We start from the raw sequence: 21,998 nt of genomic DNA, 5'->3' as shown, positions 1-21,998 counted from the left end.
ACACACATATATACACTTAAAGAACACAGCGTTTGGGCCAAGCTTGTGCTGTCTGGGATGTCATTACCGCTAAACACCGCGGTCATCACTGTGACAGGACGTCAAGCCCCCACACAGGTGTCTGACCCTTGGAGTTCTGGTGATCACTTTGGGGGCGGTGACATGATGAAGAGGGGGATGCTGATGAAGATGAGAGGGGTGAGAAAGACGGTCAGCCCATACCAGGAGGCATGGCGTGCCTAGCATTCCACTCTGCACACAGCGGAAATATTATGAACAAGAGATACAGCATGATCTGCTGTGTGTGTGTGTGTGTGTGTGTGTGTGTGTGTGTGTGTGTGTGTGTGTGTGTGTGTGTGTGTGTGTGTGTGTGTGTGTGTGTGTGTGTGTGTGTGCCCATGCTTTTCCGGTCTATCCAATTGGCCAGAGAGCCGTCACACCAATGTCACTGTGTGTGTGTGTGTGTGTGTGTGTGTGCGTGTGTGTCTGTGTGTGTGTGTGCACCGTTTGTGTGTGTGAGGACCCCACTCTGATCAGGTGGTCTTGTAAAAGAGCTAGAGCCTCTGCATGTAGGCTAACCCTAACCCTAGGCTACACGTGTAGGGTAATCATACCTTAATTCACGCTGAATAGATAAATCATATTCTATAAAAGCAGAGGCTTTGAACACAGTTCCAACTGTGCTATCTGCAGCTATGTGTATCTTAGACCCAGAATCTAATGTAAACCAAATAATTGAGCCACACATTGGACACTGTTCTCAAATCTATGAAATCAGCTAGACCATGTGATCATGGAAAATATCCTTCCAACGTATCAATAACAATATTATCAATAACAAGTTGAGTGGATGTTTGGGGCGAGAACCGAAGCACTTGGACTGTGCATGAGTATCACGTTGACATTCTCCACTGCTGGTATGTTGTTGACAAGCGGAAGTGAACAACAAACCCAGTCATGACAGCCTCCTAGACAAACACCATAATAGTGGCCAGTGCACTAACGTCTTGCGTCAAACCGGCTTTTTTTTTTACGAAACAACGCTGTCACTATTTCAACAACGTAACCGATGACACCATGTTAAGTAATATGGAGTTGTACGCGCATTCACCATTGTTAAGCAAAAGTTGCACCATGTATTACTTTTCTCCATTCCGAACCTACAGCATGTGATGGAGATGGAGAGGAGAGTGCTCTGGGTTTTTTTCATCCGAAGGGAGGAGAATGGTTGGAGTATTGGTTGGTGATTGGGCAGAGTTGCTATAGACCACACCCCTGGGTGGTTTTTCAGACTAGGGCTATCTTCAAGCGTTGCGTTCAATCAGTTTAGAATTTAGTAGGTGTCTTTCTGCTGGGACGACAGGTCGAAACGAGACAGAGCGATAGAGGGGGAGTAACAATTTTCACATTAAACAACGAGTAACACGCTTTTTTTTTTCATCATTTCACCGGTGGACGCGTAATTTGACCTGGTTTTTGGATTTACTTCAAAACGACTTTTTCGTTTTTCTTTTTCATTTGCTTTAAACAAATTAACAGAAAAGAGAATGGGATCACAGGCTTCCAAGGGAGAGGTGGTCGCTGAGGCGAACGCTGCTGCCGCCGACGGTGCAGCGGTCAAAACCAATGGACAGGTAATTTACGCTGAATTACTGTTTTACAGCGCAATTATTAAAAAAAACAGTTATGCGGTTCAACATTTATTTTCAAAAACATACAGTTAATGATATCTGTTTACTAAGTCGCCTTATCCTTGTTTTGGTGTGAAATTGAAGACTTTTGGGGGTTGATATCATACGATGAGCTCGCCTGTCCTCTGGTGACCGTGTGGCCAGACACTTGTTTCAGACGCGGGAGGATCCAATTTGAAATGAAACCGAGAATGTCGTTCATATTTAACATGACCAAACAAATACTTATCGTAGACGACTTGATTTCATTGATTAATATTATTCGCTGTCGGTATTTGAGCCCCTGGAGCTAGGGTGGGTTCGGCGATTTTACCTATCCAAAGCCCCCAACGATGTTCACGGTGTCATTCATGAAGGGGGAGGGGGCGGTCTGGAGAAGGCAGGGCGCACGTAGGCAGGCGTCTGCCTAGTTGCCTTATTATTTGATGCACGGCCACCTGTTTAGCAAAATAAAGTCTTCACTTTGATTAAAATTAGAATCACACGCTGTTTGTGAATTTCTGCAGCAGGTACCGGACTTGTCTAGACAAGTATGGTTCGCGTTGATAGGACCATGAAATGTCATATCAAGTGATTATTATTTTTTCTTGTGTATTTTTGTGCGGATGTGAGAGGAGAGGTTTCGTTTAGCTGTTTATTTATTTTCAAATACATCGCGATAAGGGAAGTTGCCGACTTCACTTCATCAAATCGTTTGCCACAACCTTTTTCTTTGTTGGAAGACGGTCTCTGTCTGGCGTCTGATGGCGAGCCTTCCGCGGTTTGTGTAGCGCGACCGCCGCCTATCGCCGTACCGCGTTACTACAAGGCGTCGCCTCCGAGCTCGCTTGGCGACACGGTGGTTAATTGACGACATCGACGACGTTTTAGGTTCTTGTTTAAATGGAAAACACACAATTCTTATTGTCTTTATGTCTAGTGATTGAACATGTCTTTTTCTAAAAGAGACGTTGGTTTTTTTTATTTTTGTGCTTAGACAATAACAGAAAAGCCATCAATTAAATCAATGACATTTTTAACCTCATCTCTCAGGAGAATGGACACGTCAAGACCAACGGCGAGGTCTCCGCGAAGGCTGACGGGGAAACGGCCGCCACCAACGGCTCGGCCGAGGCCGCCAAGGAACCCGCCGCCAGCGGCGACGCCATCGAGCCCGCGCCCGCCGCTGACGGAGAGGCGGCCAAGGCGGACGCCGGAGCCGCCAAGGAGACCCCCAAGAAGAAGAAGAAGAAGTTCTCCCTCAAGAAGCCCTTCAACTTCAAGCTCAACCTTAAGAAGACCAAGAAGGGCGCTGAGGCGGTGAAAGAGGAGGCGCCGGCCGGCGAGGCCGCTGCCACCGCCGCCGCCAGCCCCACTGAGGGGAAGCCAGCCGAGAACGGCGCCGCCGCCGCCGCCACCACCGCCACCACAGAGGAGAAGAAGGAGGTGAAGGAGGAGGCGGCGGCCGGAGGAGCCGAGGCTGCCCCAAAGGCTGAGGAGGCCGCAGCACCGGCCAAGGAGGAGGCCCCCAAAGAGGAGGCCAAGGAAGAGGCCGCTCCGGCACCTGAGGCCACAAAACCCACAGAGGAGACCCCCAGCCCGAGTGCCACCCCGTCTGAAAACAAAGAGTGATTGTACCCGAGTGAACTGTGTCTCAACAAACTGTTTTTCATGTGAGAGCGAGAGTGAGAGAGAGAGCAAAAAAGAAAGAGAAAATTAAAGAGCATATATATATATATTTATATATATGTGTATATGTAGACATATGTATGGGTATATGTAAATATATACACATGTATGTGAGAGACTCCTTCGACGTGCCACTTTTGTCATGGTAACGGCAGACTAGATTCACTAGATTCACTTCCCTGGTTTTCAGTATCCGGACGCAGGTTTTTGAGTGTTAGTGCTGTGGGTCTGTTCTTCGCCACGCTGGAGCATGGATTTAAAGCGACGGGAGTCCCTCGGCCCTCGTCACACGGGGTCATGGGAAGGATTGAAAGTGGAAGGAGCTAAAAAGCATCTTTTTTTTTCGGGCATCAGAAAAAGCACCCCCTCCCCCTCCTTCCTCCACTGCCAACTGCTTCAAGATGCCTCCTTCCAGTGGACTGCAGCAGCGATAATAGACCACCACCACCACCACTTGAACTGACTGTTAAATAGAAGAGTTAAAAAAAACTAAACGAAATAAAAACACAAAACAAAAAAAAGATACAAAAAAAAGAAATCAGAAATTAAAAGACTTTTTACATTCCGATATTTTAACCCAAATTTGCAGTATTTTGTGGTGTACTATAGAGGACCTTCTCGGTGATTAAAAAAAAAAGCTCCGTCTTGTTTGTTTTAAAGAAAATATAAAAAAACATAGGCAATTTTAATTTGTACCTTATTCTAGAAGAAGAGAACACATAAGGCTTGCTATGTTCACCGCTGCGGTTCAAACAAAGCAGTTGTTTATCTGTTGTGTGTGAGCCTGAATCTGCTTTGTCTATGTAAATACATTGGATTGAGTTTTGTTCTTTATTTTGCTAATGTTGACAGATGTTTCTGGTTTTATTGTAAAGTTGATAATGGTCAATAAATGTTGGTTACCTGCTCGTTTATGTGTTTTCATGATTATTTGGTGTATCATTACATTTTACACTATTACACATTAGTAGAGTAGATGATCTTACTATACGGTTAATGTACTATTCTATATTAACCTAAAAGCCATAACAACATTCAGACTATAGCCTTGAGCAGCAGCTTTAGCAAGAAGTTCTACGTGATTTCCTTTCAACCAATCAGGTGGACCAAACCACACAGGTAAGCTACAAGCCTTGTGCACATGGCAGTTTCCCCAATAGTCAGAACCAGTATTAAGAATCCAGTAACCTGTATTAAGACAATAATATTTCGCAATTCATATTAATCACTGGCAACCTTTACCCTCATGGAAAACGCTCAGGGTTCATAGTGTCATGTTGAGTGTTGGAATCTTGAACCAGAGGTAAGATTCAGGACACATATAGGCTACTGCTTTACACTTCCATTTCAAATCCAAAAATGTATCAACCACTTAGAATGCTGATTGGGATTAATGGAAATCAATTATAGGTGAGAATAGCAGCTTGACGAATAAACATAAACGGACATGCAACACAGTGACAGTGGGACACACTTAGACATAAACTAAGTGTTTATGTCTGTTCAAGGGCGTCTGTTTGTTTTTAGAAGTGGTGGGGACAATAACCATAAGCTTGAGTGTGGTTTGAAAAGTGCTGGGTACCCTTATGTAAGCTATTCATCCATTCAACGCTGCATTACAATATGCTCTAAGGTGTATTGTCAGGTGTTGAAAATCCTATTCGAACAATAAAAGTTGAAAACCACAGTTTGTCTTTTGGCTTGTTTTGCAAAACGGCGTTGGAAAGACCAGGGTATTGGCTTGGGATATGTAATACTAATACACACAGGACAAAGAACAGTGTTGGCCATTCAACACTTATCTTGACATCAACAAAGTTTACAAGACAAACAATGCCAGACTGTAAAGGGGGTACGAAATTAAACGAGGTACTGAGCATCAGCCTTTTGAAGACGAGCAAGGGCTGCTGGTAGCATAATGTTATGCTGCATTAAAAATAAATAATAATAAAAAAGCGCCCAGAGGAGTATTGCATCTGCCAAATCCTGACCACCAGTAAATACTTGCGAAGGACCAATGTAGACTTCACTCGTTACAACATCATAAGCAAATTGCCCGCAAATAAAATCCCCTACAGTTTAGGATAATCACACAGGTTGTGCGAGAACATGGAGGATAGGCCTACCAGGCTCCAAGTCGTCACATATCTCAATCAGACAAAACAACTATAACCACATTGGCATAGCAATCACATCGTGTGAAGCTGCTACTAGCTGCAATCTATACATACAATGCATACTAGCTGGAGCACAAACCAGAATCAGATCACAATCGCTTAGGACCGTGGGTAACCTTTGGCCAGGTCATCACGAGCAAACAGAACCAGCAGAAAAGTTTACGTAAACCAATTTCTTACCTTATGTGGCCCTCAACATGCAGGCTAGATGATGTATCCATATCGTTATCCAGTGTCACAAACATGCTTTTTACAGGAAGCAAAAGGACCGGCTATTTTCTGAATTAAAATGTCAATTTTGTCTGTCTGTCTTGAAACTTCTCCAGTGCGTTCACACCAAACGGGACGGGGCGACAAGATCCCATACAAAGTGAACGTATAGACGCGTATCGGTCGAATTTTTTTGATTTGTTTTGATTTGTCGCGCGCCACACTTTCGCCGTGCACAGGCGAGCGCGTTCACGAGGATTTGTTGCGCGACAAATTCGCTCGAGTTGAAATATTTCAACTTTGACACGAATTTCGCGTGATGACAGCCAATCAGCGTTCAGCAGCGTGGCCACTGAGTGACATTTGTAACGTAACAGCCAATCAGCGTTCAACCGTCAAACTTAGTGCAGTGCAGTCCGGGGTGAACTGCAGCATGGAGGAGAAAGTGATTTTGCCGTTTGCGACTCTCGGAGCTCTATATATAATAGTATATAATATAATATAATTGTACATGTAATATCACGGCCAAAAGCTCTGTGCGCTCGGTTTGTTTACCGGCGTTGCTATGGGTTCCGGTCTTGTGTGTTACGACATAATAATAATAATAATAATAATAATAATAATAATAATAATAATAATAATAATAATAATAATACATTTAATTTAGAGGCGCCTTTCAAGACACCCAAGGTCACCTTACAGAGCATATAGTCATCAACAACGGTTTATTAGGTAGGCCCATCTAATAAATGATGTCTTCGTGCGCGCCTATCGCATGATTTTAGACTCGACGATTTCGGTTGAGTGTGTGGGGATTTTTTCAGTCGCAATTGTTTTGCACATTTTTAAATAGTGGGGGGGACACGTCTCCCGTAATCGACGCCTATGCGTCTGTTCACAATCACTGAAAACCAAACACAGAATATGAAAATCCGTATAGCCTTGTGTTTGTTTAGGCACAGGCTGAAGTGAAACAAACCAGCATACTCAACCATAGATAAACACTGAATGCTATTACAGGTGATCACTTAAAACCTATTTCAGACATGTAGGACTTCACCTACGGGTATACTTAATTCAGTCAGGCCAACTGTTTCTTTTATGGAAAGAAATGGAACCGACGGGGGGATCATGTCAACTAGAAGTAGACGTCGACTATGGATGGAGCTGCCAGGAGATTGTTCTGTGCTCCACAGCGTCCCCTGCTGTCCCAACATCCAGTTTGGGAAATAAAAAACATTGGCGTACATCGAGCCGCACACACACACACACACACACACACACACACACACACACACACACACACACACACACACACACACACACACACACACACACACACACACACACACACACACACACACACACACACACACACACACACACGAACACGAACGCGCGCGCACGCGCGCGCAAATCAGTATTTCTACAACAAACTCAAATAAAGCAAAAATAAAATCCATACATTGGCAAATGTTGATAGAGTTACCTTTTTTCCCCTGCAAGAAATAATAAATATGGAATATTTGCGTGTAGGAATATAGAAAACATATAATAGGCAACAATACAGCTCACGCTTTTCTTAATAAATGTTGAGTGGTAATTGAATTTAGCATTTCGAAAGCCATCAATGGCGGCGGCGCTAGGTGGCGCTGTAGATAATATGTATTTGTAGATTTACAGCAAAATGATGTAGCCAAATGCCCTCTCTAAAGATTCCTCTGAAAGTCTCAGTGGTAAAAGGAAACGACTGAAGAAAAGAAAGCAAGATACAAGGTACATTTTCAGAATCTCGTTTGGTATCCTTTTCATTGGAGAGCACCATTTTGTTTGTCAAAACATCCACTCGTTATGGAAAGGGGTTTTATGTTAGTGCACCGGCGGGCAACATCGTCATTTAGAAGAGCGCTATTTGGATGTAGCGCGTTCGGCTAACGAAGCTAGCCTAGCGAGGCCACCGTGTTGAAGAAGACGGTGTCTAAACGATGCGTAGAAATTAATCCGTAACATATGTCGGTTTGGGTTGGGAGTATTGACGATTATCTATAGCCCGATAACACTTTTAATGTAACACTTGGTGTGATGGTAGTATTAAGGTTGTAATTGAACTCAAATTGGAATCGTAACCTAGAAGGCCGACTGTTGGCTTAACCATTTGTTGTGTTAGGTTTCAACCGAAGATTAGATATCGTTCATGACTACAGTGCCCCCGCTATTCCTGAGTCAACAAACATGTGTGTGATCAAGTCAACTCCGTAGTACCTAGCCACCGAAGACGTATCATAACTTATTAGAAAGGGTTATATTTTTTTCCAGTGCTTCTCTAAATTCAATCCCAAATAAATATGAATTCGTACCAATTACACTCCCATGTGACTGGTATTCTGTTAATATATTGATATTCAAGGTCTTGAAAGGTCTGTAATCTCACTTTGCTTCTTCCATCATAGCTAGGATCATGGCTCGAGGGCAGCAGAAGATCCAGTCCCAGCAGAAGAACGCCAAGAAGGCTTCAGATAAAAAGAAGGGTGGTTTGGCTGAGCAGAAGTCATCAGCAATGGCAGCTCTGGTCCACACCTGCCCTGTCTGCAGGGTGAGTTTTATAGGGCCAAGTGCTGGCTAGTTTTTTTTTTTACTACTACTTTTTCATGAGTGGGTTTGTCTCTATTTCTTATCTAGAAGTCACTCCTTATAATATTAAAATGTTGTTGTTCATGCTAGTTATTGATGATTGCACGTGATTTATCCCAGCATTGGTTGGGACAAAATACAGTCAAATCTGTTAAGACTCGCTTTAAGGCACCTTCTTTAAGTATCCGTGATCACCATGCAAATCTATCTGGGTGGTCAATATAATGCGCACTTTGGGCTTGTACCGGACCCGGAGGGATTCAGTTGTTTATAACCCATTCATCAACATGATAAAATGGTTCTCTGTGTGGTGAATCACATTTCGCCTGGTGTTCTCCCTCCAGACAATGATGCCAGACCCCAAGACCTTCAAGCAGCATTTTGAGAGCAAACACCCCAAGTCCCCCATGCCTCCAGAGCTTGTGGACGTCAAGGCATAGGAGAGCAGCAGGCTGGAGTCCCCTGCCCGAGTGATGGGTAAGAGAGACACCGGCCCCTTGCATTTATGGAACAAACTGCAGCTACTGGCGCTTATCTTGGCCCAGCTGGTTGTATATTTTACTGCAACGTGGACCTCTATGCCTCCTTCCCTCTCGTACGAAATGCTCCCTGAGGGATATTTATATTGATCAGTTGTTTTTATCCTTACAGATACACAATGACGATGACTTGAAGGAAAAACAAGATCCCCCAACGGTGACTTCTGGGACCCCGGTGTTTGTTAATATCATGGACAGAATGGCTTTATTCGGTGGTGATGATGCCTATGTTGTGTGTCTGTGCATGTTGGGAAAAGAACACTGAGTAAACCAGCATCTGTTATTTTTTTATTTGTCTTTTGAGCAAAACAGCTTATCTGCTTTGTGTCCCATAATGTTCCATAACGAACAGAACGGTTGCTTTTGTCTGAAACTGCTAATGACCGACCACAAAGCAAACAGCCGCCACACCCCCTTTAAAATATATTTCGGTCAGGCCAAAACGCATCATTACGGAGGTGTGTCATGTTTGTGTTTGAATGGATATGACCATTGTCATGACATTTATCCTGCATCAATAACCTGGACTTGCACAGCAAACCACTAGCTAAATTCATTGTGCTTTTTTTTGAACGATTAAATACAAGTTGTGGATAAAACAAAGAACATGTTTGAAAGTTTTTAGCTTTTTGGGACCAAGGCTTTCCAGGCCAAACAACGCAAAAAAAAAAAGGCTCTGGTTCCGATTTGCTTCTTTCCTCTTGGTCATGCCTCGACCAACAGTACCCAGTGACCTTGAGTGTATTGGGTGTTGTTCATCCATGCCTCACTGTTGCAATGTTAAGACACCCTGGGTCATGCAACCCCTGCTGCCCACCCTATCGCCATGCACTGAGGTTACGTTGTTCTAACCGGCCTCATTCTACTACTGGCCATCTTTGTTCTGGCCTTTAGGTGAATGAGGCCCATGGTGCAAGACTTGGGAATAGAATGTAAGGGTGACATTCGCCGCATTCAGGATTCCATTGGTTCCAGAACTATGCACGTATACCTCCTGATACTTGCTCTCTTGTGGTCTCTTAATCACTATTTCAACTAATTTGAATTCACTGCCGTGAACTGAACAGTTCGGATGACATTTCAGGCAAAGGCCAAGACGTTGTAGCGGTCTAATTTTTTTTTATATATCTATATCTAGATATAAAGATTCAAACTTGCGCAGCATCATGCAATTGAAGTATAAAAGGCTAACTAATTAGTTACGACTGCTGATGTATGTTTTGCTTTTTAACCTTTTCAATAAACGGCAATGTATTTAAAGTAACACTACAACGCTTTATTTATCCCTTTACAAAGCACCTTTTGTAATATGACTTCTGACTGCTGATCACCATTTCGAGGTTGATAATGACATTTAAAAAAGGCAATGTTAAAGTCAAAGGGGTATATGTTGACACTGTTGTATTCAAACCCCTCATTTAATGTGGAAGGTATTAATTAATGGGAAGGAAGTTCTGAAATCAAATGTCATATGCTACCATGTATATCAAGTTAATAAGAGTGAAATGTACAAAATATGTGCAAAAACTTAAAACAATACAAATATGGTCTATTCAAACGAACATTATTTTTCCTGTAACTAAAGTATACGGCCTTATATTTACAGTATTAAGACAAAATTGATGTTGAAGGCTCCCCTACTCTGAAACAATATGATAATATTAAGACAAAATTATATATCAAATAAAATCTGGGAGGTCCCCAGAATATTCAGTGAAATCATGGTGGCTTTAAAAAGCAAATGGAGGAAGTCTTACTTTGACTTAAAACTGGAATTGGATAGCTTGGAGGGTAGACTTGAACACACAAACTTGTATCTTGTTTCATCACACAGTACAGTGTTAAACTGTCCACTCTAGCTTAAGGGCAATATCTTTCGATGAACTAAATCAGTTTAGGAAAACATAGCAGCACATATCCTATATAAATCTTCAAGGCAGCTATGCTAAGCATGCAGTACCACTCTTTATAAACACGACGATCAAACAAACTGACGATCTGACCTTTGACCCTAGAGATGCGATTCAATCTTTCCAGATGGTCACAAGAGAAACATCTGGATCAGATAGAGTGCGCGTGTTAATGAGATTTTTAGGATTGCAATAACACTTGATTGATCCTATCCTACCCTGTAATCAAAGATTACTGAGATTGCGTGGATAGTATGCCATTATCCAGCTGCTTATACATCATGTTCATGGATTATCCTTCAGTTATCCTACTCAATGAATTTGATAGTCAAAATAAGTACTGATTCGATTTAAACCTACGCCATGTGGCTTTTGCAATGCCAAAGGATTCTAACTTAATTGTTTCCCCTCAACCGGTTAAGCGCTTCAGAGCCTAAATGGGTTTCCTTATAATTACCATTATAAATCATTCCACCTCATTTCAGCTCGTACAACAACCTTAAGAACCTATACCGAACACTCCTGCTACTGGGGCCTGGGGGGAGGGGATGATGTATCATAGACATCCGCAGGTCTTGACCACCATGTTGCGGTGCTTCTTGAGGATGACGTTGTTGTGTTCGTCGTAGAAGAGCACCGAGATGGGACTCAGTTTGGTGGGTGCGCAGCACGCCTTGGGCACCTCCTCTGGCTTTAACAGATGCACCTGAGGAGCACATTAGGTGGAGCAAAAATAAACTTTAGTGAAACAACTTATATTTTGGTAGGAGGAACTGAAATAATCTTGCAGTGGCCTAAAGGTCATTTTACATTGCATTTTAAATGAAGACGCAAGTTTCATGCCCCCATTGCAAACCTAGCAAAAAGGGAACTACCCTAGATCCTCCTGAAGAAAAAAACGAGTTTTGCTCTCCAATGGCTGAGGCTAATTCGAAGCAGATTTTTACAAAGTCAGATCAATATTGTGATCCGATAGCCAGAGCCATATCACCTTTATTGAGCCAAAACCAAACCTAAACAACAACACCTTTTTACTCCAAAGTAATGGTTGTGGAGGATTCTCCTTTGAGTGGTGGATTGAGTACAGACCACTTGTTGGATGAGGGCGTGGTTGGTCGCGTTCATGCAGGAGCCCAGAGGGTAAAGACATTCCCCATCACAGTAGTAGGCAGAGTAGCCCGTAGGGGCCAACACCCAGTCCTGAAAGAAATACAGGTAAAGCACTTCTACCGTCACTACGAATGACACATATAAAATATGGCTTCTTTTAGTCAATATCAACGCTTTCGCTGACATATATGGCAAACTATGGTTTTGGAAAATATAGTTAGAAAATAATAATCAGACCCACCTTCCAGCCGAGGTCACTGAAGCTGACGTAGAGTTCGTGTTTTCTGCACGCCTGGCGCCCACTGTTGGCGTGACTGTGATCTGAAAAGTAAGTAGGCCTATTTGATTTAATCCTCACTTAAGCATTATATAAACGGTGATACAGTGAAACATTGAGATGGTGTGTACAGGCCTATTCATACTGGAAACCTTTCAGAATCACAATGAATTTGATCATCTCACACTCACTGCGAATCTGTTTCCAGTTTCCACTAAGATAATTAAGTCTCACTTAATTATCAAATAAACTATGTATATTCAACAGTTGATCTTTTTTGTGCTAATGATGACGAATGGTGACAAACGGTGGGTAAACACCAGAAGAGAAATATTCAACAAATGGTCACGTTAATTAACGTACCATGTATGCTGGGGACGGGCAGGTCGTATTTGTGTTTCTTCTTGCGGGGGTTTGGTTTGACGGCGCGCGGTGGGCGGCAGGGAATCTGGCTGGCCCTGAAGAACGTCACCATGAAGGGCTGCTTGGAACGAGGGCCCCGGCGCCCAACCAAACCGATCCAGCCCGCGGACAGGGAGCGATCTGCGGGGACACGGTTTGAAACACACTGAGGAAATCTATATTTTAAACCTGCACTGTGCAAGTTATCCCATGAGCAGCCTCTAGTGGCTTGAGTTGTAACCACAGTTATAGCTATAGCGTTACCCCCTTTAAATATATATAATTTTCTTCAAAATCGGACCAGAATAACAGGATTTATAGAGAACAATTCCCTGGATGGATTGACTCCTAGACAGTGCACTATATAGGGCACCATTAGTGAGCCAATTTCAACATGGAACTATGTATGGCACCAGACGCACCTTCCTCTGTCTCCACGTAGAGCCGTATCCCCAGGTTACTGCGCGGGTGGAGGAGCCAGCGGTTGGAGGCGGAGGTGACGTCAAAGGCCAGCCAACCTTCCTGGCCAGCAGGGACGGACTGGATGTCCAGCAGAACCAGTTCAGGCTCTCTGGGAAAGAACGTAGAAACACAGGAGTGGAAAGTCAGTTGTCCAGGACTAGAGCCTATTGGTTTGCCTTCATTGCAGGGGCCTTAAAACCAGATGTCTTACAATTGAATGGAAGACACCCTTATTGTGTCCTAATCCTAATCAAATAATTTAAATAACCTATCAACATAGCCTGTAGGAGAATAATTCCACTATCGTTTTTAATTGCCCCCTTGCCCTGAACTGCCCCCACTGTCCCCCCGGCTCTGGAAGGCTCCTACCTGTGTCTGTTGTCTCGCTGGATCTCGTAGACGGAGATATGGAGGGTGCGGTTAGCCCGCTGGCCCATCGTCAGGGTCTTGTAGATACGGAACTCTGCGGCGGTCACCGTCTCCCCCTGCGGGAGGGGGGTGAGGTCGAAGCGGAACTCCTTCCAGTAGGGCCGGGGCTGCAGCAGATCCCTCTCCTGCTCCACTGGAGGAGGAACAGGTGAATAAAATCACATTCACGTTCCGATGGAGGATACGCCTGTATATGATGATGTGTGCTCTAAATGTACATTGATATGCATTATTAATATGCATGGGAAAATATGAATGTGCTATAAAAGGTTTGGTTATCGAAAAATGGGAGTTTATAGGCTCAAATGTAGGTGTATCTTTATCTTAAAGGTTTATCTGTATATAAAAGTGACGTTTTCTTTAGACGTTTCCCTATCTGACCACAAGGTGGCAGCAGACACTCCTCAAAACCGAAACATACAGGTTTGAGCAACTCTGGCACGCTGCGAGTTCCCATTATACCTCCCTGATGTATAAACATCGCTTTTTTCTTTTTACTCCAGCATACTCAAGAGCTACGCTGTAGATACAGAACACAAGAGAACCCCCTGCAATTAGTTTGTTTATTGGTGTTCTGTGTAAACACAAATTCCTTATCGGGTGGGATGTCATAAACTTACTGTCTCATATAAAGTTGTCAAACAAAATATATATCACCTTGCCGAAATCAGGGATTCCCTCACTACAAAACGGCAATATTAAGGTTAGCCTACAATACAGTAACACATCCTCCATACACTGACTAAAGCAGAGTGTCTACAGTGTCTTTACCCCACATACACACACACACATGGTGCAGAGTACAGTAATTAGAGAGACTAAGGGCTCTGACCGCTGCAGCTGTGCAGCACACACACACACACACCACTAATCACAGCCCTGGCTTGTATTTATAGACCTGCATCTTCCATCGCTTTTTTCATCTCCTCTGTCGTCTCTGACGCTCTCCGCCTGTGTGTCACTGGGACATGTAATTCTAACCAGCTGTGTCTTCCCATGCACAGATGTGTGGATGGTGATGCACACACGCGCACACACACACACACACACACACACACACACACACACACACACACACACACACACACACACACACACACACACACACACAATGCAGGCCTACATTGGACACCTTTGATTCTATACATGGCACAGGGGAATCTATAAATCTATGATTCTTCTTTCATTGTTGAATGCTTTTCTGCCAAACCTTTATTGGCTAGCTTCCATAAATGTTTTGGTGTTAAATACTGGGGAATACTGAAAGGGAACCGCAGAATGTAATTATTATTTTCTGTTTTTGTTTCTCTAACTGGATTGCCCTCAATCTAGACTATCAAACTGTTACAGAAAAAACTAACCAATTATGATTAATGAAGTCATTAAGATGAGAGTAAACTAAACGCTGTATAATTTGGAGTTCATTAAAAAAAGGGGTATTGGTATCTCTAGTATTTATAATTCTAAATTTGAATAAACCTTTTGCGGAGTGTTTTCCCACGGTGCAACATTCCAGCGGCCCGGAGGAAGGAAGCCATTGGAAAGGAAGTTTAATTATTCAGACCTTGATAAGGATAAACATAAGCTTGGCCTTGACGTGTTTATGGCATGGAGAAGATTCAAGATATCCAGAATGTTCCTGACTGTGGATATAATCTAGCATGAACAAATTGTTAGCCTGCTGAAACACACACTGCTTCCACGGTCTTTTAACTGGTTATTACTCTGAAGGAGTTGACTTCAAGTGTGTACTTATTGCATTTAATTAGATTCCACTTTTATTCTATAAATAAAAACAAAATTACAAAGTATTATGATTTATCCCTGCTATATTTAGATGTGACTATATTCAGATATATAAACATGAATGGAGTTGAATTCCTTAGTATTGCATCAGGTTTAGTAAAATATATTTGAAACATATTTTTATATTTGTGTATGTTATCATGAGGCAAATATGATAGCATTGTGGTAAAACGATTACACTTTCACTTGAGTGATGAATGCGTTAAATCTCTATTTTAAGCAATTAGACACAAGCTCAGCTCTATAATCTCCCTGTGTTTGTGCTGTAATAGTACTCTAATAGGATTAGACGGTGGTAGTGTGTGACGGCTGCAGGGCTCTGACCCCTGTGCATGCTGCTCATAAAGACTCTGGGTGGTTATCAGTCGAGGGCGGCCCTTCCACATTAGGAAAGTAAAAGTCCTGCTGTGTTTATTTTACAACCATCTGAGACATCTGATTTCTAGGCCCTCAAGTTTACCAGGACTTTTAACCAGCTTTTAATTAAAAACATGTTACTTAAATTAGCATATCCAGATGTTTGACCCTACTCTTCACTTTCTGAAACTACTAACTCCAAGCTCTGTTATTAAATTAGCCGTTAGATGTTCATACAAAGCAAACAATGTATGTATACAAATTCAAATATCAGCCTCAATCTGGTAAATCAATCTGAATCTATTAATTTAATCTGAAATTCGATCTTTACACAAAATACATTTGTATCTGCTGTTGCTATTGTCAAAGTATAAAATGGTGTTCAAGTTAGTTTATTCCTAAACAACATGTACAATTTATTCATGTAGAAGTCGATAAGCAGAAGTTCAACCATTATTGGCGAGGATTAGATGATATGGAAGATGAACACATTTTAATGTCATTGTTATTGTGATTAGATGTGTTGTGATATTATAACAAAAAGGTAGCCTCAGGTGATCAGCACCTGGGGTCTTATTTATAAAACTGTGCGTGGAATCGCAACTAAAAGTGTACGTAATAGGGCTGATGCGATGATGGGCGTGGGCCGGTACATAATAGTATTTTCGGCCATCGGCCCACCGGGGATGTCCCCGGTATTCCCGATGGCCAGTCCGCCCCTGCGTACGCCCAAAAGCCAAGTTTTGCGTGCGGCAAAAAATATTCAGATTTATAAAACCCTGCGTACGCACACCGGACGCAAACTTTGCTTTATAAATCACAGTGCCTACAAGTGTGCGCAGCTGCGCATCGAGAGTAACGGACAACGATTGTGATGAGGAGTGTGGCTTGGTTTTCCACACTTGGGATTTAATTGACATTTGATTATGTGTTTACAGTGTCACATAAAAATCTTAAGTTATTGACACATGTTAGACAGATGCTTTATTCCATGCAGTCGCGCCGTCAGTGGACAGTATGGAGTGACGGGATTAAATATAGAGATTTTTATTTTATTTCTATTCTAGGGAGATGTTTCTGGAGTTATAACTGAGAAAAAACGCAGTTGACTTCAATTATTCTGATTACATAGATTTAACGCATGATACGGGTTGAAATTAAATTTATGAAGGGCGATGATAAGACATAATCGTTCTTCTCACTCTACAATTCTTCTGTCTGACTTCAGTTCACCACCACACCATCTGTGTCGCCAATTCTCCTTTTCCTCCAAACCATGCGTACGCATGGTTTGGAGTTTTCTTAGGGCTGCGCACATTCTCCCGTCAAGTTGTTTTTTTTATAGAACACAACCTTGGCGTGGAAATTCACGTACGCCAAATTCAGCCCCGTTTGGTGCGTACGCAATGGTTATAAATGAGACCCCTGGTCCTTTAGTGTCATCTCTTGAAGGATCAGCACATCTAGTAACTAATAAAGGTAAGCAGAACCTCTAGTAACTAATGAAGGTAAGCAGAACCTCTAGTAACTAATGAAGGTAAGCAGCACCTCTAGTAACTAATGAAGGTAAGCAGAACCTCGAGTAACTAATGAAGGTAAGCAGAACCTCTAGTAACTAATGAAGGTAAGCAGAACCTCTAGTAACTAATGAAGGTAAGCAGAACCTCTAGTAACTAATGAAGGTAAGCAGAACCTCTAGTAACTAATGAAGGTAAGCAGAACCTCTAGTAACTAATGAAGGTAAGCAGAACCTCTAGTAACTAATGAAGGTAAGCAGAACCTCTAGTAACTAATGAAGGTAAGCAGCACCTCTAGTAACTAATGAAGGTAAGCAGAACCTCTAGTAACTAATGAAGGTAAGCAGCACCTCCAGTGACATCACTCAGGTGATCAGCACCTCCAGTGACATCACTCAGGTGATCAGCACCTCCAGTGACATCACTCAGGTGATCAGCAGCACCACTCACCCAGGTTGACGAAGCTCATCACGGTGTCCGCCTCGCTGATCACCGTCCCCAGCGGCGCCGTGTGCGTGCTGAGGGTCGGCAGCACGCCGTGGATCACGTGACCCCGCCCATCGGCCACGCCCATCCTCACTCCGTTATTACCCAGGATGTCGTTCCCCTGCTCCTCGCCCTCGGCCGACACGGCGTGGTACAGGTCCAGCATGAACAGGGGGGCCGAGGAGGGCGGCCGGAGCGGGGGGTGGGGCCTGGGTCTCCCCGGCAGGCCCAGGACGGACAGGATCTCCTTCTGCATCTCCTTCTTCTCCCGGCCGCTGAGCCGCTTGAAGCTGGAGTGCACCACGGCCTCGGCCTGCTGGCTCCACAGGGGCAGGGACAGCAGCAGCAGCAGGGGGACCAGGAACAGGGTCCGGGGATGGAGGAACGGGGAGCAGCGGACACCCCTGACTCTCCTGCTGCTGCCGCTGCCGTTGCCACAGCTGCAGCGAGTGTGTGTGGGGCTCCTAGAGCTCCCAGAGTCGCCCGCGGTCCGGCGGGAGGAAGGATAGTCCGACCCCATGCCTTGACTGTCTGCCTTGTCTCCCACGTCTCCTTCTTGACTCCGCTTGCTTCTTCTTGTCTTCTTTATCCCAGCAGAGAATCCGTTGTTCCCCCCGCTACTAACTCAGGGTTCTCCTTAATCCCTCTGAACAACGCCACAGGTTTCCACCAAATAAACTCCACAACATCAGACGCAAAGATCGTCTGCGCGTCTCAAACGTTGGCTCCTCTCCTCTCGGTTTCCCCCCCCCCCCCCCCCCCCCACACCCTGAAGCTGCCCAGAGCAGCCTATGATACTCCGGGACTCTGCGCGAAGGCACCGAGGACCAACGCTCTACCCTGTGTTGATTTATGTCCGGCTTGTTTAGAGGACAGCTGGCCGCAGCCGAGACATGTTTACCTGGCCCAAGCCGCTTCTGTTTACCTCACGGTCGGGTTGCTCACTCTTTCCTACTGCTGCCTTTTCACCTTCCCTCGCGCACACTGCTCAGATTCGGGCGTCTAGCGATGGCATGGCGAACCGCAGATGTAATGAGTGCGCCGACATGATTACAAGCGAGGCCGATGGGATGTGTTTGAATATAGACAAACATTGACCCCTGGTTGGAAAATTGCGCTCTCCTTTGAAGTGCCGGGACCTTGAAGGGAGGACTACGGCGAGTTTAATTTAAGAGCACAGGCACTGGGGCGCTTGTGTTGAGGCGGGAGAGGCGTATCATTAGATTGGCTCACTGGGGTAGGATTCAGACATCAAAAAGAAGGGAAGCATTAGATCACACCTGCTAGGGTTTCGCTCTGTGGACGGTAGAGGGTCACAATCCCACACAGGAAGCCACGTCCAGAGTGGAACCCTCCGAGATCACTCCAAGTGTTTATCCAGTTAGGCTTGAGTATTTATTTATCCGTCCAAGATGAGCTCACACCCACATCCAGATGCGTCCCTTAATCCAGTTTTTTTTGTTAAGTGCTTCCTGATTGTAATCCTTGGGAGAGATGGTCTTCTGTGTATGCAATGTGTTGCCGCTTGCTCCAGAAGTCCCCTACCCTTATCCCATCAGCCACAGAACTTCTTTCCAATAATCTCCATCCTCCTCCCCTCTTAAACTTCTTTCTGTCCCTCACTTTGTCGAATGTCAACCTCTTTCTTTCTTTCTTTCTCTCTCTGGCCCTCCCTGCTTACACCCATCGCCCCTCCTAGTGGCCTCGCTGGGAGACCTCATCTCTCCCTCCCTCATTTTGCCTCCACCCTTCTATCTTTTCATCTTTTCATAGCGTCTCTCTTTCATGCTTAACTACCATCTGGGGAATCTGAACGAACACACGATGGGCCATTTTGTAAATGGTATAACATACCCCCAAGTTTTTTTGCCCTAAGCCATAACAACTCAATTTACGTTTGCATCCATTTCCTTGGCATTCTTTGCCTCTTTTTCATACCCAAAGCTGAAGGCCTGCAGTTTCCGAGTCCCTGGACATGACCGTGTGTCACGCAGTGGTTTGGTGGTGAACAAAGCAATGGTGTACCACAGTAAGGAAATTCCTCACTAAGTCTACCTTCAGTGGCGTACAGCAAACTCTCTGGAACGCGATGACGAGGGAGATCCAACGGAATGAGCCACACTGCCTGGACGCAGCTGGGTTTGCGTTCTGCTGCGTTAAAGCCTGTTTCCTGTTGCGCCGTCCGATAATTAATCAAAGCGTCGGTCCAGTTTGCTGCGAACATACAAGGTGTGGCGGCGGTGTATTTCTGTCGTGGGATTTGGAAGAGAAAGAAGGATTCAAATATAGCAGCAGGCCTAGTGAGCTAGTGCCAGACGTGCGTGTGTGTGTGTGTGTGTGTGTGTGTGTGTGTGTGTGTGTGTGTGTGTGTGTGTGTGCATGCTAGGCTTCAAAGGCAGCCCATAGTGCTTGTGGTCAACTTTGAAAGGTACTTTGAAAGAGGCACGAATAATGTTGACCAAACCGTGCTGACCGCCCCGAGTCTCATCCCACGCGTTCCCACACACCAGGAATTGGGAATGCCGCCTTGCTCTCCAACTGCTTCACGCCCTGGACATCAGAGGTTAGGACCGCATATGCCAGAGAAGGAGTGGAGAGGAGAGGAGAGAAGGAGGGGAGAGGAGAGGAGAGGAGAGATGGAGAGGAGAGGAAGGGAGAGGAGAGGAAAGGAGAGAAGAGAAGGAGGGGAGAGGAGGGAAGGAGAGGACATCCAGGGCCCAGTACAGGTGGGAAATATTAAATCTGTGAATGTGTATCTCAGACTGTGTTTTCTGTATTATTAATTGATTGTAAAATAAGTACCTCTCAATAGATACACCATTATAGTTCACCTCTCACTGTGGATCAATGGAAGAGAGAGAGAGAGAGAGAGAGAGAGAGAGAGAGAGAGAGAGAGAGAGAGAGAGAGAGAGAGAGAAACAAATGCCTCTTTTGGAGACTCAGTCTAATTCTATGTAACATGAGAGGGAGGATATGATGATGCTTGTAACTTGAGGAAGGTTTTTTTTACGATGGCAGACTAAGATCGGAAGGAGAAAGGCATATAGATGTGGAGCTGATAGTGGAGCGTGTGTGTGCTCAGAGGACCTCTGGAAATCATTAGACAAGTGTAGCAAAGGCCTCTCACACTTTTAAGACAAACTATCTTTCTGAATAGGATCATAAATCTATCAAATTAGCGAGTTAGTATTAAGGGAGACGTGATAAATACGGAAAAAGTTGACCAGTCTAACCCTAACTAAACTAATTTACTAAGTATGTCACAATCTTTTTCAAATAGCAATGCGCGCGTGTGTGTGCATGTGTGTGTCCTTTTTTTTTCTCTCCATAATTATCCTTCGTTTTCTGATTCTCTCCATACGTTTTCTCTTACATACCTAAACAGCAGGTGGCCAGGTAACCATTTTTAGAGTCGTCGTAAAGGCAAACCAATCTACTGGTGTTGGGGTTTGGGTGTTCTTTAATGCAGTGCTTGAAACGACAGAGACAGCTCCAGATCATATCCGTGGAACCAGATGAATCTAAACAGGAAACAGTACACCCCGCCTCCAGTCTGTCTGCCATTTTAAACCAGGTGGAAAAGATAAGGATGTTTACGCTGAGAGTTTTGTTCTTATGCAGGCTACCCAAGATGGAACAAGTGCTGAACATCCCTCAGGATAAACCCACTAAGGCAGCCCTAACCCACAGCACCCCCCCCCACACACACACACACACACACACACACACACACACACACACACACACACACACACACACACACACACAGGAAGTGGCCGTATCTCAGTGGAGGACAATTAGAAACCCCCAATTACCAGGCAACGTCCGTCCGGTCTCTTTAAGCTGCTATGTTCAAGTAGACGTCAACCAGTGGGGGAAAAAAAAAAACACACACACGTCACACAGTTTAGGTCAACAGACATTCACATGCCAAAACGCTAGAGCACTAAAGTTTGCACGACACAATAAATATGTTAGTTTGAAGTATGGGAGAATGTTTGGGGTCTAACATTCTATCACCATTCTTAATTTAATTCAAATATTATCTTCCTTCCAATGAAACACACTATACTCATAATTATTTGAATTATAATTAAAAAATGAACCCCATCCAAAACGTAGGGCCCAGTCATCGTATTGCATGTGTACGATTGTTCAGTGATTTTGATCCTGAGGCCAATCTCGGAATGTGTTCAAATTCTCCTTTTACACAAGTGTATAAATTCAAACCAAAAGCGCAACTTTCGATTTATGAAATTAATAAAAACGGAAACTATTTTCCTGCCCAATTGTATTATTATATGGGAAGCGATTTCATGAGACAAA

The 21,998-nt window shown here is 44.0% G+C and overlaps 3 protein-coding genes across 3 annotated transcripts; 2 read left to right on the top strand and 1 right to left on the bottom strand.

Annotated features, from left to right (window-relative positions):
* Nucleotides 1-1,220: 1,220 nt before the first annotated feature.
* Nucleotides 1,221-4,271, top strand: marcksl1b (MARCKS-like 1b). The gene is made up of 2 exons (XM_060043109.1): nucleotides 1,221-1,634; nucleotides 2,724-4,271. The coding sequence occupies exons 1-2, from the start codon at nucleotides 1,548-1,550 to the stop codon at nucleotides 3,300-3,302; spliced, it is 666 nt and encodes a 221-aa protein (XP_059899092.1). The 5' UTR covers nucleotides 1,221-1,547; the 3' UTR covers nucleotides 3,303-4,271.
* Nucleotides 4,272-7,399: 3,128 nt separating this feature from the next.
* Nucleotides 7,400-10,180, top strand: zgc:91910 (Zinc finger protein 706-like). The gene is made up of 4 exons (XM_060042893.1): nucleotides 7,400-7,522; nucleotides 8,197-8,339; nucleotides 8,722-8,854; nucleotides 9,029-10,180. The coding sequence occupies exons 2-3, from the start codon at nucleotides 8,205-8,207 to the stop codon at nucleotides 8,815-8,817; spliced, it is 231 nt and encodes a 76-aa protein (XP_059898876.1). The 5' UTR covers nucleotides 7,400-7,522; nucleotides 8,197-8,204; the 3' UTR covers nucleotides 8,818-8,854; nucleotides 9,029-10,180.
* On the bottom strand, nucleotides 9,415-20,525 carry bmp8a (bone morphogenetic protein 8a). Its single transcript, XM_060042816.1, has 7 exons — nucleotides 17,637-20,525; nucleotides 13,447-13,639; nucleotides 13,038-13,186; nucleotides 12,577-12,756; nucleotides 12,178-12,257; nucleotides 11,916-12,026; nucleotides 9,415-11,532 (listed from the first exon to the last, which is right to left on the bottom strand). The coding sequence occupies exons 1-7, from the start codon at nucleotides 18,190-18,192 to the stop codon at nucleotides 11,383-11,385; spliced, it is 1,419 nt and encodes a 472-aa protein (XP_059898799.1). The 5' UTR covers nucleotides 18,193-20,525; the 3' UTR covers nucleotides 9,415-11,382.
* Between the last annotated feature and the right edge of the window lie 1,473 nt (nucleotides 20,526-21,998).

This window comes from Gadus macrocephalus, chromosome 22, assembly GCF_031168955.1.
Source record: "Gadus macrocephalus chromosome 22, ASM3116895v1".
Lineage (NCBI taxonomy): Eukaryota > Metazoa > Chordata > Actinopteri > Gadiformes > Gadidae > Gadus > Gadus macrocephalus.
The sequence above is the reverse complement of the archived record's forward strand: the minus strand, read 5'-3'. Positions and strand labels throughout refer to the sequence as shown.

Coding starts and splice junctions, on each gene's coding strand:
- marcksl1b (XM_060043109.1), top strand. CDS start 1,548: ATGGGATCACAGGCTTCCAAGGGAGAGGTGGTCGCTGAGGCGAACGCT. Junction 1,635..2,723: donor CGGTCAAAACCAATGGACAG/GTAATTTACGCT, acceptor CTCATCTCTCAG/GAGAATGGACACGTCAAGAC.
- zgc:91910 (XM_060042893.1), top strand. CDS start 8,205: ATGGCTCGAGGGCAGCAGAAGATCCAGTCCCAGCAGAAGAACGCCAAG. Junction 8,340..8,721: donor ACACCTGCCCTGTCTGCAGG/GTGAGTTTTATA, acceptor TTCTCCCTCCAG/ACAATGATGCCAGACCCCAA.
- bmp8a (XM_060042816.1), bottom strand. CDS start 18,192: ATGGGGTCGGACTATCCTTCCTCCCGCCGGACCGCGGGCGACTCTGGG. Junction 12,757..13,037: donor CTACGTGGAGACAGAGGAAG/GTGCGTCTGGTG, acceptor GTGTCCCCGCAG/ATCGCTCCCTGTCCGCGGGC. Junction 12,258..12,576: donor GCCCGTCCCCAGCATACATG/GTACGTTAATTA, acceptor CTTACTTTTCAG/ATCACAGTCACGCCAACAGT.